Raw genomic sequence first — 18,093 nt, 5'->3', positions numbered from 1 at the left:
ACATGGAACGGAACATCCCTGTGGGGACGCAGCGGCACACAAGAGCACACTGTCATCTTTGTTTGCCAAAAAATAAAAAATAAAACAGAATAAATAAAATAAGATCACCCCTGGGACGCTGGGATCATACATGCATACTCAAAGATGACACATGCACGCTTGCACACATACAGGAACACACAGTGAAAACAGATGTGACACTACACGTTGTCGGGAAAGATGGAATAGAGATTACGCCTGTACAGACACACAACCGAAATCCACACAGCACGTCTGGATGTCAGGCTTTCTATCAATTTCCTGCCACTGCAGCCACACAGACTGTTGGCTTTCTCACCAAATAATCAGCTCCTGTGTCTGGGCTGGTCGAGATAAAGGTCTACTGTAAACCAAACCACGTTTAATCCACATGCCCTCCCTCTTGATTTTGCCCGGATCAATAATTGTCCTTATTTGACACAAAGACAAAGAGCGACACAGAGAGGGAGCGAGTGGGGGGGGGGACATGCAGCTCTGAAGCTCTCTGGTGTGTCAAAGTAAGCAAGAGCGTGGGTGGAGATTCTCAACATGCTGCTGCGCTGATACAGTCTGTGGTGGAGGAAAAGAAACTGAGAGAGAGAGAGAGAGCGAGAGAGAGAGAAAAAGAAAAAGGAGAAATGAGAGGCCTACACAATGTGAAAATATCAAATATGTCACATCTATAGAGATCTCGCTGCAGCGAAATGTAAACTCTTGAGATGCTATCAAAGGTCATGTGGATCTGGGCCCAGGGCTTAGATCTGAATCTGCCTGTATTGTTTCATGTTGTCCCCATCACCAAAACATGACTGTCTACGTAAAAATTGTCTTTAATTGTTCAAGAAAATGTGGCTTATATTATATTATGATATAGCCTATATTAGGATTTTTAGATGCCATCCAAACCATTAGTAAATAATATGGGCTTTGACTGTACACCGGAGGTATTAAACAACATGTGGGACTCTTCTGTTGACATGCTTTAAAGATAAGCTTGTTTTACAGTATTAAAACATGTATTAAACAACATGTGGGACTCTTCTGTTGACATGCTTTAAAGATAAGCTTGTTTTACAGTAATACTATGTTGCTGCATTTTCCAGACCTCAGGTTATTACGCACCAGCATTACTCTTTCCACAACAACTTTCTCTGCACATGCGTTCAACACCTACAGTGATACAAAATAAACCTCTTTTTTTTTTCCCCCATATTTTATTTATCATACTGAAACTATTATTTTTCCCGTCATCACACAAAATGAGATTAGTCAGAGTCCTATTGTTTGTTTTGTTGTGAATTCCAGTAAGGATCTGAGAGCGTCACAGTCTGCAAGCACTGACCCGGCTTCCTCTGTGCCCACTGAGCTGCACTGTATTACAGGAGCGATAAGGCCGCAGCGTTTCCCCCTCCACCCTGACCGGGGCAGACAGCTGCTCTACAGCCCTAGACGCTGCCCTCCTTGTCGGCATCGAGCTGCTCAAACGTGGGCCTCACTGCACGTTGCTCTTGTGTGGAACCGATGGAGGATGCAGATAAGAGGGGCTGTTGTGACTGGGCTGTCTAAAAAGCAAAATGCGATCACGGTCAGATAGCTCTTTGTAAGTAAGCCTGGTGTGTGTGAACCCCTGTGCCTGCATGGGTGGAATTTGTGCATGTTGAGTGCTGTAAACATGCCTATAGTGTATAAAGTACATTGCTGGAAAAGTACTTATGTCCCTTATGGATGTTGAAGTACCAATACAACAATCTAAAAAAATACTCCATACCAAGAGCTGCCTTCAAAATTATTACTTACCCACAGTTGAGAGGTGGTACATCAAAAAACTCGAGCTCAACTACCTTGAAAAAAAAGAAATTACAATTTGAATAATAAAAAAAACAAAAAAAACCATATCCTATCATATTTAGTCAGTTGTAAAACCATGTGTTGAGAGTGCATGAAAACTATTTAGCAAGTGAGCAGAGAAACTAAAAGTCAAGGATAAACGGTTGAAATGAAGGGGTACTTGGGTTCATTTGACAAACATTGGATTGTTTGACCTCTTTGTGCCTCAAACAGTTACTTAAATGAAACCATGTGAAAAGTCTAAAGGGGAAATGTCACTTTGGCTGAACTTCTCTGATGGAACAAATATCTAACACGTGACAAGGGGCCCCAACAACACTGCTTTTTGTGAGATGTCACAAGCCCAAAAGGTTGGGAACCACTGGAGTATTGTATTTAAAAAAAAAGAAAAAAGATAATCTCCTCTGTTATCGTAAAATTTTCATCTCAGAAGTACAACGTAAACCACAGAGTTCTGCACTTGAGTAAATGCACGTTGTTACCTCCACCACTGATAGCGTATGTATGTCTCGTGGTATGCCAGCTGATGGTGTGGCACACGGGCCTACGTGCAGATCAGCGTGCCACCAAAGATGCCATGCCTTGCCTCCACTCTACCATGTCAGTCAGTCTCATTAAAACCCTGGCAGCAGCAGGCCACTTTTCCTGTCTTTACCGCTCCCTCTCTTTCAGCGTTTTAGTGGTTCAGAACAAAAACCAGACATGAATAGAGTTCAAAGAGTAAACCTTTATCTGCCTGTTTGCAAAGTCTGCTCTGCAGTGCTATTAACAGGTGGATGGAAAATTTAGTGTCGGCGAGGGCAAATGGAAGATCTTTATTTACTTTGAAGTGAGGGGCCCTTAGGCAAGCATGTGCTATCAATACTCTCATTCTCTGCATGACACACAGCTATTGACGACAGCACAGATGGCATACAAATTAATGCAAGAGCTTGATTTTAAAAGTTAATGAAAGTGTATTTACATGAGAATCCAGGGCTTTTAGGGACCTTGATGCTCGGGGGAACTAATTTCCCTACATACTATACCGCTTTACTGACTCGGTGTAGGTGTTGTGTGAGGAAACTGTTGTTACTGGAAACATTGTTTGGGGTCCCACAATACTTTATGTATAAAAATGATATAATAATTGCAGAATCAATATATTTTATATATCATCTTATTGTAAGTAAGAATTGAAGTGATTCCTTTACTTTTGACACAATTTGGGCTTTCACATTAAATGATGGTGACAAAATATGGAACGACAATTTAATATTGTTATTGCACCAAATGTTGAAATATTTAATGTTTTATTCAGGCTTAGCATGAACAAGAATATATTCCTTTTGTTTGGGATATATATTCTGAAACATGACATCAGTTTAAAATCACTGATTGTTATAAAATTAAAAGTTATGAAGTATCAAGCTGAAAAACAATGTTAGGTAAATTGATATATATTGAAGAGGGGCCCAGGGTTATACAGTATACATGACATAGCATAGCATAGCATAGCATAGCATAGCATAGCATAAGCCTCATTCATCTAATATATATTTCTATGTTTTCTGTTATACCACTTCCACTAAAAACGTGCATGTGTACTAAAAAGACACCTCTGTGTACATGGAAGCTAAATTAATTTGTAGTGCAGCAGCGACGCCATGTGGCCACACGGGGAACAACCAAAGTGCGTCTTTAACTGCAGGGAGTATGCGCTGCCAGCGGGTGTCGCTGTTGAGCGCCGCTCTGACTGCACAGACCAGCCAAAGAATTTCTGCTACAGCTGATTCGGTCGCCATCTTTGTCGCGAACATAAACAACGCCAGAGAGTCGCGTTGGCATTCGGATGTATCGCTGTTATTGTGGAAGAAAGCGACGAAAGCTTCCCCCGCCGCGGCGCTGATCTTTTCAAACCGAGGATGGCAGTTGCTTTGGCCCCCTGAGCCACCGTGTCAGTCGGTAAGAAAGCGGCGGTGTCGAGCGGCGGCGTCGTCAGCTGACGGTAACACCGCTTGTTTAAAGGGGTTGTTGTGTGCGCGAGCATGATGCCATGACAACGGTGCGGCTGTCATTAGGGCACCGTGGAGCTGTTAAGGGATTTTGCTTTGATACTTGTCTGCTTTTAACAAACAGCAACGGTAGAGTTGCTCTTTTAAGCATGTAACGACAACAGTAACCCAAACTAAATGCGCTGAAATGCAGGGACACCAGGCTAACCAGGCCATTTGGTATGTCTTCACCTAGCCAAAAGCAGCAGCTGCATGTATCTCCGGTCCCTCCGCGGGGATTTCTGCTCTGAATTTCTGCTGTTAATTCACAGAGATGGGGATCCTTTGCGGGTTGCCTCACCGGGAGGGAGCGGAGGTTTAAAGGGGGCGGGGGAGGGCAGCAGAGGGGCCTTGCTGCTCGTCAGCCCTGAAGACATGGACCAAGAGTACGAGAGACGGCTGCTCAGGCAAATTAACCACCAGAACCTGCCGACAGAGGCCCGCCTGTCAAAGGTAAGGAACAGAGCGTTCATGTGTGTGAATGCAGGTGCACACACGGTACTTAAAATAAGGGCTCAGCGTAACATAGCCTCACATAACATGAGTGCATGTGACAGCTGGATGATAGTCGGTATGGTAAGGTATTGTATGGTATGAGGTATGAGCAGAGGTGTTGCTAGCCCTTTCTTAGTCATGATGGTTGTAACCTTGCTGGGATTTTTTATGGTTTTACTGTCTCTCTCTCTCTCTCTCTGATCATCCCAGTGTGTAAGTGCCACCTGCAGTCCTGTCAGTGTTAAGTCAGGGGATCGCTTCATCCCCACCCGAGCTGGAAGCAACTGGAGCATCAACTTTCACTACGCTAATGTGAGCAGTTTATTCATTTGTCTGCTCAGTCATATATTTTCTTGACTTGTCACATTGTTTCACAGAAACAGGTACAGCTCATTAATCAGTGCCGGGATCATGGTTAAAGTAGCTTTCCTCTCCTCCACAGGAGAACTGTCGCTCTCCAAATCAGAACCATAAAGCAAAGGATGCCAGTTCAGATTCAAGCAAAGGTCAGAAATCCCTTTGATGTGAAATTGTAAGAGTTGCTTAGGAGTTGTGTGAGTTTCTAGTGTCTTAATTCTGAATCATATCTCTCCACCCTCTGTTTGTTTGTCACCGCCACCCCTCCAGACACTGTGGCGTATGCCGCCCTGTTGAGGAATGAGTTGCTGGGGGCGGGGATAGAGACCGTGCCAGACCCTCACACAGACGACCGGCGGCACACAGTCCTCTCTCAAGACTCTCACAGCCTTTTTAGGGTAAGTGTCTTTTTTAACTCCTAAGTCATTTGTTTCCAAATATGTATAGACACCACTGATCATGACATTATTATGAGGAAAATCTAAATCTAAAAGTAATGATAGTAACACTATGTGGCATGAAGCTGTGAATGGATTTTGGTAGGCTGATAAAGATATATACAAAATGTTTTGTATCTGCTTCTTAGATAAATAACAACTCAACACATAATATAACAGCAGTTCATATAATCTGTGTAGTGCTTCATTTGGTTGACTGGTAAAGCTGCAAAAGCTCTAACTGTATTTGTTCAAATACACACACCATAAGCAATGAGAGGAATTAATGAATAATCTTATAGAAGGCAGGTGCTTGACATTATGATTAAATATTGCATTTAACAATTGTTGTTAATTAAGACAGCATTAGAAAAATGGACATAATCTACTTTTAATTGATATGAATCCTTTCCTACTGAATAAGTTACAACTGCAAAGAAACAACAACTAGTCAACACTGATGTGTGTTCAGCTCGACAGTCAGCAGCTTCTTACTGTGCTTCTGCTTTGTGTGTTAATTCTCTGCAGTACACTGTCCACACTAAGAGAGTGCCTTTCGATAGTGATAATGAAGTCTCACCATACTCCCTTTCCCCACTTAGTAACAAGAGGTATGGTTCATCTCATTCGCTGCAGACTGAACAGAAGTGGTGCTGAAGCTTTCGTGTTAGATTCTGATTGTTAAACATCCTCCGTTTCCACAGTCACAAGCTGCTCCGTTCCCCTCGTAAACCAGCACGGAAGATCTCCAAGATCCCCTTCAAAGTGCTGGATGCTCCGGAGCTGCAGGATGACTTCTACCTCAACCTGGTAGACTGGTCAGCGGGCAACCTGCTCAGTGTCGGCCTGGGAGCCTGCGTCTACCTGTGGAGTGCCTGCACCAGCCAGGTCAGAGGAGGGCGGGAAGACGGTCATTTACAGTTGGAGTTTTATTGTGAAATTTCTCCTCCACTGGCCAGTGGGAAGGAATAAAGTGTGTGTGTGTGTGTGTGTGAACGTATACTGTGTGTCTGTCTCAACAGGTGACAAGGTTATGTGACCTTTCAGTGGATGGAGACTCGGTTACGTCAGTTTGTTGGAATGAGAGGGTGAGCTGCCAGAACTGAATCCACTGCTTATCTATGTTTTATGAGCGCAAGAGGAAGTGTTTGCAGAATAGAAAGTATAGAAAAAAGACAAATTTGATCGCTCTGGTTCTAACAGGGAAGTCTGGTCGCCGTTGGAACCCACAAAGGTTACGTTCAGATCTGGGACGCAGCTGGAGGCAGGAAGCTGACCAGCCTGGAGGGTCACTCAGCCCGTGTAGGTCAGTCATAGCTGGAGTGAAGTGGAATCACACACTGCTGTTTGAAGTGTGTTTGAGTCCTAAAAAAAGAAACCCTAAGTTCCTTCATGTACTGCATATATTGTACCACTGAGCATGTGTCATAAAAGCAATACCAGATAGCCAGAGTGAAATATGAGACCTTCCCCTCCTGCCCTTTGTGCCCAAGGTGCCCTGGCATGGAATGGGGAGCAGCTGTCGTCGGGAAGTCGGGACAGAGTGATCCTCCAGCGGGACGTCAGGACCCCCCCTTCTGCTGAGAGGAGGCTGCAAGGTCACAGGCAAGAAGTGTGCGGTCTCAAATGGTCTCCTGACCACCAGCACCTCGCGTCCGGAGGCAACGACAACAAGGTGGGAGAATTTAAAGCTTAACTTTTATTTTTTTGTCAGTGCTTTTTTTTCTTATTAAATGAACTGGTGTTCATTCTAGGTTAATTCTAGGGTAGCATATTATATAATCTATGAAATTCAATGTTCAAGCTTTAATCTGCTTTCTTTCTCTGGCCAGTTATTGGTGTGGAACAGCTCCAGCCTGCTCCCTGTGCAGCAGTACAGTGACCACCTGGCAGCAGTGAAGGCCATCGCCTGGTCCCCGCACCAACATGGGCTGCTGGCGTCAGGGGGCGGCACCGCCGACCGCTGCCTGCGCTTCTGGAACACACTGACAGGTCAGGCGCTGCAGAGCACAGACACCGGCTCCCAGGTCTGCAACTTGGCGTGGTCCAAACACGCCAATGAACTGGTGAGGAAGCACGCATCTCTCTCTGACCACTTCTTAGACAATTTCAATTTTGTTGAGTAGTGACCTTGTAGCAAAGGATAATAACAATATACTAAACAATAAAATGTGATGTAACAATTTGAAAAAGTATTACCCTCCTTAATCTATTCATGTGATAAATTATCAGAAAATGTAATCACATCTTCAGATAAACATGGTAGCAGCCAGACCCCCTGTATATATATGTTATTAATATAAGGCTGGAAGGTGAGAGAATGTAAAACATTTAATACAGTCTGAGTGCAGAGATGTCAGGACAGTATCTAGCGATTAAGTAACATTTTTTTGCATTTTTCTCTGACATTTTATTATATTGATAAACACTTAGTTTACAGTATTCAGTACCGATGAACAAGCTGTCTGCAATAGCAATGTACTGTATGTGAAGGAAACATTTTCTTGTTGGTACAGTATCAGACAGGTTCTGGTTCAGCTGTATGGGAAGTCCTCTACTTCCTGTATGTAGATGAGGATGGACTAAAAAATTAGAAGCGTCTTTTGCTATAATACAGTTTAATACAACGCAACAGAATTGTTTGTGTTTACATTTTTGATATGTTTGTAATAGTTAGTTATGTCTTTATTTCCAGGTGAGCACTCACGGCTACTCTCAGAACCAGATCCTGGTGTGGAAGTATCCATCACTAACACAGGTGGCCAAGTTGACAGGACACTCCTACAGAGTGCTATATCTGGTAAGAAGTCAGGTTTAAATAAGTGGCGATGCATTTTCAGTGTTGATTTAACTGGATGAGCAACTCATTGCTGCTTCTAGTGTCTGAAATAGATAGAATGCATTTATCCTGTAGAGGTAGAAGAAGTATTCGGATGCTTTGCTTAAGTAAAAGTCCTGCATTTAAAATCCTGTGTACGCAAAAGTACAGAAGTATTATCAGAAAAATGCACTTGAGAGTATTTAAAGTAAAAGTTCCCATTATGCACCTACGTTTCACCACTGGATTTATTTCTATTTCAGTGACCTCAAGCTTTTTCTCAGCATTTTGAATATCTATCTCCCACTATACAGAAGCTTTCACCCCTTCACCAGTTCTTCTTCTCTTCATCCTCCTCCTCAGGCCGTGTCACCAGATGGGGAGGCCATTGTTACAGGAGCAGGGGATGAGACACTACGTTTCTGGAATGTCTTCAGTAAGACACGCTGCACCAAGGTACCGTACATCTACCAATTACAGTGTGCACGGGTCTGACGCCTTCGTCGTTTGAAGTTTCTGAATGACGTCTTGAAAGTGCTTGATGTTTGTCTAATTCCCAGCTCTCTAGAAATGCTGATGGCCCTGTATTGACAAAATCATAAGTATATAACAAAGTCTATAAAATGTCTTAATTTTAAGTTTAAGTTAAGTTGAATTTCAAAAAGTTATTTTAAAATTCCTTGAAATCAACATTCACCTGACAGATAAAGGCTGCGTCTTCAAGGGTAATTTGATATACTGTGATGTTTCTGACACATGTAAATAGTATATTTGTTTTCCTCAGGAATCAAAGTCGGTGCTGAACCTCTTCACAAGAATACGATAGTGAACGGCCCCCGTCAGGACTGGTTCAGGCGGAGCCTACAAAGCTGCGGTGGAAGTGCACAGTCACCCAGCCACGCTCACAGACTAACCGTTACAGCCCTCTCATCTCAGCACCATCCTCAACAAGCACCAAGAAGACAGCACTTCTCGAGTCCACTTTTTCTACAGCCTCAACTTCAAACGACAACTGCCATCCCTCACAGTGACATCACTGATTAAAAAAAAAAAAAGAAAGAAAGAAAAATGAGCAGTCTATTGTCAGGACACGTTGTCTGCTTGAAAAAAAGTTTGTCTTGTTTTCTTTTCTGTTGTGGAAGTGATGAAATTGTTTTACTATATATTAGCAGAAGTATACATCTACAAGAGTTCTAAACTATATAATGTAACAACGTCACATTTTTAAAAAGGCTCTCCTTTGTAACAGAGAGAAGAAGAAGAAGCCTGGGTCGGGTGGGGAGGGTTTCTATATTTTGATAATGTGTGAATATGATCTACAGCAGTATACAAATACAACAGAAGAAAAACAATAAATACATGAACACACACAGTTGCTCATGCAGCTGCAAAGAAAGATCTGTTTATTGGTGTTTTGTCAGTTGTCAAAAAAATGGTTTGTTTATCCATGTGTATGGAGATAAGAAACAGGCACTATGACACTTTTTCTTTCATTTTATCCTGCTTTGGAACTGACAATGATATTTTATTAAAAACATGTTGCACAGAGGCCCATTTATCCTCACAACAGTCCTCTTACTCTGTGGTTTTGCTTTAGTGCAGTCCAGGTATTATGGTTTTTTATAGTCCAGTGTCACCTATTTGGTACCATTTGTCATGGAAACAGATTCAGATTGTTGTTTTTTTTTTTTTGTTTTGTTTTTTTTGAGGTTACTTTACTCTGACCTCTCTCAGCAACCTGCTGAGGAAGGAAAAGTCAGATGCAACACTAGCAGCTCTGGCTAGTAATCTGAGTATCCAGACCCCTGCAGGCCTCGACACAGCAGAGAAAACTCCTTCACAATCTCCTTAACGCGGCGCTTGTTGGTTTGCTCTCTGGAAGAAGGAAACAGATATTAAAAGAACATTTCTGACTGAGACATGTCTCAAAAATAAGAAATATTTAACAGATAAATAGTTTTAACTTTGAACAGCACCTGTATCCTATGATGGGGCTCATGATTTTGATAAATGAATTTCCCAGTTCAGCCTGAATCCATCATAAGGATGATTGTTATGTGCCATGCTGACAGGCACAGCGCTATCCAGTAATGTGGAGAGTTTACTCATGAAAGCTGAGGGTGCTTGAAATGGTGCAGCATCTCCCGCTACTGGCATTCCTTTGCAATTTTACAGTCCCATTTTTGATTAATCCACAACAACTGATTTTTTTAACCATATGGGGGAAATGGACCTCACCTTTTAGAGCTGAAATGGTGTACTTGCTAGCAGACTAGCTATTAACACGACCATCAGTAACACAGTGTCGTGTTTCTGGACACCCAATAAATGTTCCAGTATTCACTCTGTAGCTTTTCCACCAAGTTCTGTGGGAAATATGTGTTTTTGTAGCCACTGAGGCTCAAATATGTTCAACAGTTGGCCAATGAAATATAGTTTTTAGCAGTTTTGAAGTAGATCAATCACTTGCCTCTTAACAACAGATGAGTTATTACCTTAGAAGCTGCTGACTGAAGGTGTGTTTCTGCTCTGTGGAGACCTGGGCAGAGGGGAATCCTGGGGTCTGTAGTGTTTCTTTCAGCCACTGGGACAACAGAGCTGGACAGTGTCTGTTTAGACTTAGCAGCACCTCAGAGAAATGCTCTGCCAGACTGCGAGGAGAGCCGCCTCCAACCGCCTGAGACGAGGATAAAAACAAACAGTTCGCTAAAATTATAGGACAGTTTTGAAAAAGAAGAAACTACAACCTGAATTACAAGCTAATGGTTGTAGCAGTTCTCCGTCTAGTTTTCATATTATGTCCTCTGTCTAAAGCCTGGTTCACCTGGAGGATGGTCTCAGTCAGGAGCTTTCCATCGCTCTGAAGCACTTCACCAAGAGATGGCATGTCTTTACAGCGAGGCAACAGCTCTGTCTGCCGGGGACGGAGCAGAAAATAACAAGAACCTATCAGCTGACTTTGACTGAATTTAGAAAAAGAAAAAAAAGGTGTGAAATGAAACCTTACACATCTCTGCCTCCACTTACAAAGAACAGACTGGCGGCTTTTACTGTCGGTGTCTCTGGAAACTTGAGTGATAGGATCCCTGGAGAAAACATATTGAACATACATATTTAAATTATTTTCTAAATGTTTGCTTCAGCTAATGAGTCACACAAATGTGGCTGACTGGCAGATATGTGAGATCATGTAAAAACAACAAAACAACAACAACAAAAAAAGCTTCATAGAAAGCGTCATAAAATATGATCTGATTTTCATATCATAAGTCACAGACAGACAAACACAATATGCTTAAGTTAATTACATAAGGAGGCATTTCTCCTCCTTATGGAGCTGTTTTCAGCTCTGACAGATTCTTAGGATGTCTGGTGTTGAGTGGATCTCGATCACTCCACAGCATCTCTGCTAGATTAATGTCTGGGCTCTGACTCCAACAGGTGGATTTTCATTGTCTGGAGTCATTCTTTAGTAGATTTACTTTGATGTTTAGGGCCATTGTCCTGCTGGATCTCTGAGCTTCTACTGAGCTTCAGCAGGTGGGCACACACCTTTTGTCACAGACTTTTTCCAGCCTAACACTGTGACTGTACAGTCACAGCAACATGTAGTTAAAATAGTATCTTAATTACATGTAGCTCACTACTCACCAACACTTAAGATATTATGTCTGGACACATATATACATATATCTGTGAGAATAATACTCACCACAATAAAACAGAGCTTTTATGTCCAGCTGCTCAGACTGGTACAAATCAGGCTTCCTCTTCAGAATCTAAGGGTCAAGAACACACAGGTGCTGTAGGTAGGAAAACCTTTAATCTGATGATGCATAAACAGACGAATGCATTCAACCAACCTGAGCGTGAAGGTGCATAAATGATTCTGCAATATCAGGATGATCCCGCAGACCTGTGAAATAAATGTAAGATGAGCGAGATGAAGCAATGGCTAAAAACAAATAGAAATTTCATTGCATCACCTTGTTGAAATATAGTTAGTGTAGCAGAAGTCAACACTTCAGTGAGGCCCTTGATGTTAGAGATGTGATGTTCATCTCCAGCGAATATGTGAACCATCTAAAACCAAAGAAAGAGAAGATGACATCTGATGCCAAAAACATGTGAAGAGCATTCGTTACAGTTGGAGGGAGCTTTTTATTCGGGCCCTGATCTGCGGGGGCGTACCTGCCGTGCCAGGTCCAGAGCAGAGGCTTGTGGGAAGGCACTATAGATCTGCCCCAGCATCTCGCTCAGCTGAGCCACCATGGGCCCGAAATCATGTAGGAGGGTTCGGACTGATTTATCAAATACCCCACACACTGCCTGGAGGGGGCAAATGGAGTGCTGTGAGTGAGTGTGAGTCACCAGACACACACAGATAAATCATACATGTACAGACACTCACAACATCACACACACACATATTTATGCAAGCAGTAAAAACCCTCCTACCTCTACTACTTCTGAGTCATCGAGCCACTTGCTGAGGATGGTCTGGATCAATGTGAACACTTGTTGTAGCACAACCACAACCTAAAAACATTACATGAAATATGAAAATACAAAATAGGTTCAAATATATTTAATATTATATATAAAGCCAATATTTAAAGAAGAAAAAAAGAAAAAAAGGAAATACTGATGCTCAAGGTCCCTTCTGAAGGATGACAAACAAACCACTGTACAACTAAATAATCACAGAAGAGGCACACAGTGTTTATGAAGGTTTTGTTTGCTGTTATTTTGACCGTACTGGATTTTGTGAGCTCTGTGAGGCTGGGAGTCTGGGACTGGCTGCTCCCTCTAAGCCGTCTGCTTGCCTGTTGATGTCCAGAGTGGTGAAGAGACTGGACAGCATCCCCAGGATGTGGACAATGGACTGTTTATTAGCAGGATCGGGCTGTAGAGGGAGACAAAGTGGCTGGCTTTGATATGAAGCTTTGTAATGACAGTGACAACTAAAGAAAAAAAGATCTTGTCAGATGGACAGTCTTTTCAGACACTGAGCCCTGTGGGTCGGTTTCACAAAAATAAACTTTGACTATGGCTTAAATATGACAGATAGTCAGACGTCTAAATTCATCCGATGCACAAAGCTGTTTAGTTCTTGACTATCTTAAATCGGACTGTGGTACAATGAATTCTGGGTAAATTAAGACTTTTTTTCAACAAAAAAAAAATGGCCGACAGAGTCACCACATCCAACCGCTCAGCTCCGTGTACCCCAGCAGGAAATGTTTGTCTACCGGAAGAATTCGACAGTTACAAGGACGTTTTACTTGGGAAATTCAGCTTAGAGTGTAACAATAAGGAGAAAAACTCATCAGTAAACAGTGTCAATCCCACCGTAGAAAGATGTTTAAAAAAAGAAAGAAAGAAAGAAATGTTTAAAAGAAGAAATCCTGAATCAGGAGCACGACCACAGGAAAAGCTTGAAGACGCTACAGAAATTGTACTGAAGATATACGGTTGGGCCTTCGCCTCTGTTTTGGGGGATAAACGGTGGACGACAGAGCGGAGTATGTGGGGTTCAACAGCGGTGTGACTGGGGCTCCCGTACCCACACCGGCCAACACCAGCAGCCTCCCGAGAGGGACAGACAGAGGCCAATGACAGCTAAGATAACACAGGTAACATTAGGCCAATAATGTCTCTGGTGATTATTTAAATGACAGCAGTCAAAAGAAAAAAGAGTTTTACTTTGTGACGGTGGTTTTGGTATGCTAACGGTTGAGCCGGTAGCTAGCTGCTAACGATTTAACGTTGCAGCCTATGTGCAAGTTACATGTCAACAAACGCTACAACTTGGCCTTCAGAATAAAGTAGTACAGAGTAGAAGTAAATTTGTATATTTCCCGCATAAAACAACCGCGAGGCAGTAATTTTACTATTTTTATATTTTAACTTTAACTGTTGCTTATTTCGGCGTAAATATTCAATGTGAAGAGAAATACGGAAAATTTGAAACCAAGTTTTCAGGGGCCAATAAATGAACAGTTTAACATAGTAACATTCACATATATTTTTGCACTTAAATTAGGCACAAAAACAACAACACAATATACAGTATATTATATACATGATATAATAGAATGAGCTTTTATTTGTTCTTGGGCATAAGCACCTACTCCAGTTATTATTTCAGTCTTAAACTTGCACAAGTTTCTTTTGATGCACAGTACCTCATGTTGGGCCAGTGTGTCCAGCCGCTGGACGTGAGGGGTGATGAGAGAGTGAAGTCTGCCCAGAATCTCGTCTACCGGCAGGGCAGACAGCAGGAAACCCAGAGCCTGCATCAGCCACATGCACTGGCTGCTCTGCACACAGACACACAGAGACACATACATCACACCTCATACATGATGTCCTCAGAGAGAAGGTTGTTGCCGTCATGTTTACAGAGTGAGATGGAGCGGGGAAATGTTGAAGGCTGTTTACTCACCTTGTGGATTTCTTTAACCAGTACATCCTGCAGACAAAACAGAGTCAGTCAATACTTTAACATCACACCATGGTTAAAAATACATGTAACAATTTTCTAATCATGTGAATCTGAGTGTCTGACCTGTGACACAGTCAGGATGTCCTGAGCATAGGGGCCAAGGTCATGTCTGCACTCTCTGCAGATTCTCTTCAGAGTAGACACACTGGATACAGACAGCTCTGCCTTCACAAGACCCTGGAGCACCATGGGTAATATGCCACCCAGCATCACCGGGTGGTCAGCCAGCCACTCAGCCAGGGATCCTGTGCAACAAGGAAAATACAGTAAGGGCATGTGAAACTGAGTGTAAATGGCGCGCATATCAAAAGTGTGTGTGTACCTATGGTGTACATGACTGTGTCGGCCAGCATGACGTTGCTGATGTTGATTCTGGGAATCAGACCAATAAGACCGGGGATAACATCAGAGTAGTTCACATCTATGGTCTCAGCTATGGACTGGAAGCCAAACAACAGAGCCTCTGTGTCCTTAAGAAGGATAAAGATCAAGAGAGGAGGATGAAACACAATCTTAAAGCAGTAGATGTAAAGATCTGCACAAAGAAAGAAAGGACATTACCTGCCATATGGCTGACTGTTGGGGGTCCATCAGGTGTCTGCCCAGTCTGTCGTAGAGGTTACTGAGCAGTTCTGCCCCCAACATCTCGTACACATACATCAGAGTGTCAGAGATGTCTACCCTATGAAGCAAAGCAGCCAAGGAAACACAGTTAAAGATGCAAACCAAAGTTAAATCTGTAGCTACCGTTTTTAGCCACGTTAGCTGAAATGTGTTGACAACTATCGGATGGACTATCATGAAATCTAAAGTCTTTCTCTTCATATGAGGGAGGACTACAATCCAATTTTATGGCTCTTTAAAAGCTTTTACCAGTTTCCTGTGCTTACCTATAAATTCTGAACTGCTCCTTGTCATCAGAGGACCAGGAGGTGTATTCCTCTTGGGAGGGATAATGGGATTTATGTAGCAGCACATCCACCAGTTGGAAGTAAACCGGTCTGTAAACCTGCAGGTAAACTGCCTGTTTCTCCTCCTCAAACGACAAGATGTCATCCTGAACACAAGAAATAATAAGAACGAGAAGAACACACAAGTAACTAACAAAACCTAAAGAAAAAAGGTGTCCACACCTGCAGAGTGTACCAGAAGGTGAGTGTGAGGGAGCTGGTGGTCTCGCTGACGGGGTAATGACCAGGGATACCAGTACAGTACAGAATCATGTTGACCAAAGCCAGGTACTCCTGCCAGTGATCCACCTGTTCCAACAAAACCCTGTCATACACAAACACAACGATCCAAATTAAGAAATAAAAGCCATGTACTGATGCCAGGTTGTAGGTTGAGGTTTAGGTTGAGGTTGAGGTTGTGAGTGTGTGCCTCAATGCGTACCTGGAGTGTGTCTCTCCCATAGCAACAGCGATACGGCAGATACCGTGTGAGGTTTCCATGTCCCCATCTTGAGCCGCTTTCTTCAGCTGGTCATGGAGACCCAGCACCAGAGGCATCAGTTTCACCAGAGCATCGATGTACCTGCACACACATGTTCTGATTCACACGCCTGAAAATTAACTGTCACCTTGTGACCTTATGGTCCAGCACGTTTCTCACCTCTGGCAGTCAGGCTGTGAGATGGCGTTAACTATCGTCTCCACAGCCGTGTCAAACAGCTCCGGATTGGACAGCGCGGTGAAACAGTCCTGAACCAGTTCATGACTCTCCCCTAAGGGCACATCCAGCCCCACCCAGCTGGACAGGCAGCGCAGCACCTTTTCCTTCACCTGGTTCGATGAGTCCTGGCTTTGAAGGAGCTGGCGCAGCATGGGACACACCACCACCCACTCCCGAACCAGGGCCTCCCTCAGCTGGGTGCGGCGAGCCTGAGCCAGCCGGCCGCTCTGGAACTCCTCTGGAAGTACGGTGAGGAGCTCCAGCAGTGCCAGGCAGTGAGCGTGGGGGTCCTGAGAGGCTTCTGCACCAGAGCCACCTTCAGAGTCAGGTTTCTGCGGCTGGAACGCCCTCACCATGTCTGCCACCGGCTGAGGCCAAGCCTGGGGAATTAAGTTCAGAGCCATAGAAGCCAGGGCCACGCACAGACGAGTCAGCACCATTTTGGGCCCTGAGGAGAAGTGCAAGATGTGGGAGAGGAGCTGCATCCTGAGGCTCTCATGCTGGTCTGCGGGGAGGTCGCTCCAGTGACGGGAGATCTTGGTGTGGAGGGTGCTGGCGCCGAAAAACTGGACCTCTGGGAGCTGCAAAGAGACAGAGTCACACTATGAAGGTACTGTAACAGATGTAATAACCGCTTTGAACTCAACACAGCAAAAATGACTGCACTTGGGAACACTTGTTATTTGTCTATTTTATAAAATTTGCTCTCTGGTATTTATTTATTCAACCTATCTGCTGCTACCTGCACTATTCTATGTTGTACATGTTATGTTTTTAATGGTGTGCTTTGTTATTTGGATTGTATGTATTTTTTATTGGCTTGAGAGGCCGAAGACAAATTTCCACTGAGGGGGACAATAAAGTCAATCAATCAGTGAATCAGTGAATCAATCGATCAATCAATCAATCAATCAATCAATCAATCATGTTTTCTGCTCTGAAGAGCACTCTATGGGGATCTTAACCACATTGCCTAGTAGTTCACAGTATTAGTGGGAAATGTAAGCTCAGCTGTGTAGTTGTAGAATAAATCCACACACACATCAGACCTTGTCGGGGCTGAGCAGGGCCCAGCAAAACTGCCATGCCTGTGCAGAGCCCTGGGCCTGGGTCAGCCACTTCTGGGCCACATTCTTCAGCTCCATGTCTGGATCAAAGTACAGCTGGTAGAGAGCCTGTAGGAAGAGAGACAAGCAAATTAACTCCTAAACAAAATGTGGTAATGACATGTAAGGAGTGGGTGCTGATCAATACTGATAAGGAGAATTAGAGAAGATTAATCAATACTCCCATATTTTGTTTCTGTTTTGATTGAGGAGGTGTGGTAAGGACAATAAATACATGAACACAACTGATACATGAACTGGCACAAGAGTTCATGTATCAGCTTTAAAGTTAATTGATGTAGGAGCTGTATTTTCAACAAGCATTAATATGGATGCATACTGGATGACCAATTGTTTGAATAGAGTAAAAAAATGTGTTGTCATGGCAACTAATCCAAAGCACATGGTGTTAGTTATTATTAGGACAGCATATGCTTATAGCTGGTATCATGTTACAAAAGGTCCAGTTTGTCTAATCTCCTTATGTGAAACTACAATGAACAAACCACAGTTTTGTGTGAAGACGCTGCTGTTGTTTTCTTATTACTGGAGTTATTGCATCAAATAAAATCTGTGCATATAAATAGTAGATGATGCTGCAGCTCTTCTTTTTCCACAAACATGCATTCAGATCAGCAGTGGTGTTTCGAGCTGCATCCGCAGGTCTAATTCAGTAACAGTCATTCATTGAATTGGCCGGTTATTGACAACTAACTCACCGATTCCACGTTCTCCACCGTTAACTCCAACTCCACCGGGCTGTCTCCCGGATTGGCTGGAGGCTCCATCTGGCGCAACGTGA

The 18,093-nt window shown here is 43.2% G+C and overlaps 2 protein-coding genes across 3 annotated transcripts; one reads left to right on the top strand and one right to left on the bottom strand.

The window, feature by feature from the left end:
• The first annotated feature begins 3,624 nt into the window (after positions 1–3,624).
• LOC111228884 (fizzy-related protein homolog) lies at positions 3,625–9,276 on the top strand. 2 transcript variants are annotated; one of them, XM_022754993.1, is made up of 14 exons: positions 3,625–3,810; positions 4,172–4,352; positions 4,605–4,706; positions 4,837–4,900; positions 5,022–5,149; positions 5,717–5,799; positions 5,893–6,076; positions 6,211–6,276; positions 6,392–6,494; positions 6,682–6,863; positions 7,021–7,254; positions 7,884–7,988; positions 8,370–8,462; positions 8,791–9,276. In XM_022754993.1, the coding sequence occupies exons 2-14, from the start codon at positions 4,275–4,277 to the stop codon at positions 8,830–8,832; spliced, it is 1,464 nt and encodes a 487-aa protein (XP_022610714.1). In that variant the 5' UTR covers positions 3,625–3,810; positions 4,172–4,274; the 3' UTR covers positions 8,833–9,276. The 2 variants fall into 2 exon arrangements, with proteins under 2 accessions (XP_022610714.1, XP_022610715.1); XM_022754994.1 differs by having other exon boundaries at positions 3,625–3,853.
• A 448-nt stretch (positions 9,277–9,724) lies between these two features.
• LOC111228883 (importin-13-like) lies at positions 9,725–18,084 on the bottom strand. Its single transcript, XM_022754992.1, has 21 exons — positions 18,011–18,084; positions 17,235–17,360; positions 16,126–16,766; positions 15,907–16,047; positions 15,648–15,789; positions 15,405–15,571; positions 15,076–15,196; positions 14,837–14,984; positions 14,578–14,759; positions 14,455–14,481; positions 14,195–14,329; positions 12,766–12,912; positions 12,465–12,545; positions 12,198–12,335; positions 11,993–12,089; positions 11,870–11,922; positions 11,719–11,785; positions 11,034–11,092; positions 10,831–10,920; positions 10,502–10,683; positions 9,725–9,881 (listed from the first exon to the last, which is right to left on the bottom strand). Exons 1-21 carry the CDS (start codon positions 18,077–18,079, stop codon positions 9,788–9,790), a joined length of 2,907 nt encoding a protein of 968 aa, XP_022610713.1. The 5' UTR covers positions 18,080–18,084; the 3' UTR covers positions 9,725–9,787.
• Between the last annotated feature and the right edge of the window lie 9 nt (positions 18,085–18,093).

Source organism: Seriola dumerili, unplaced genomic scaffold (genome assembly GCF_002260705.1).
Source record: "Seriola dumerili isolate Sdu_G_001 unplaced genomic scaffold, Sdu_1.0 BDQW01000226.1, whole genome shotgun sequence".
Lineage (NCBI taxonomy): Eukaryota > Metazoa > Chordata > Actinopteri > Carangiformes > Carangidae > Seriola > Seriola dumerili.
Note: the sequence above shows the minus strand (reverse complement) of the source record. Positions and strands in the feature narration are given on the sequence as shown.

Excerpts from the sequence above, each read along its gene's own strand:
- LOC111228884 (XM_022754993.1), top strand. The coding sequence starts at position 4,275 with ATGGACCAAGAGTACGAGAGACGGCTGCTCAGGCAAATTAACCACCAG. Across the intron at positions 5,150-5,716 it reads ACTCTCACAGCCTTTTTAGG|TACACTGTCCACACTAAGAG; the intron begins GTAAGTGTCTTT and ends AATTCTCTGCAG. Across the intron at positions 8,463-8,790 it reads GTAAGACACGCTGCACCAAG|GAATCAAAGTCGGTGCTGAA; the intron begins GTACCGTACATC and ends TGTTTTCCTCAG.
- LOC111228883 (XM_022754992.1), bottom strand. The coding sequence starts at position 18,079 with ATGGAGCCTCCAGCCAATCCGGGAGACAGCCCGGTGGAGTTGGAGTTA. Across the intron at positions 14,985-15,075 it reads AACAGTCAGCCATATGGCAG|GACACAGAGGCTCTGTTGTT; the intron begins GTAATGTCCTTT and ends ATCCTTCTTAAG. Across the intron at positions 14,760-14,836 it reads CACAGTCATGTACACCATAG|GATCCCTGGCTGAGTGGCTG; the intron begins GTACACACACAC and ends CTTGTTGCACAG.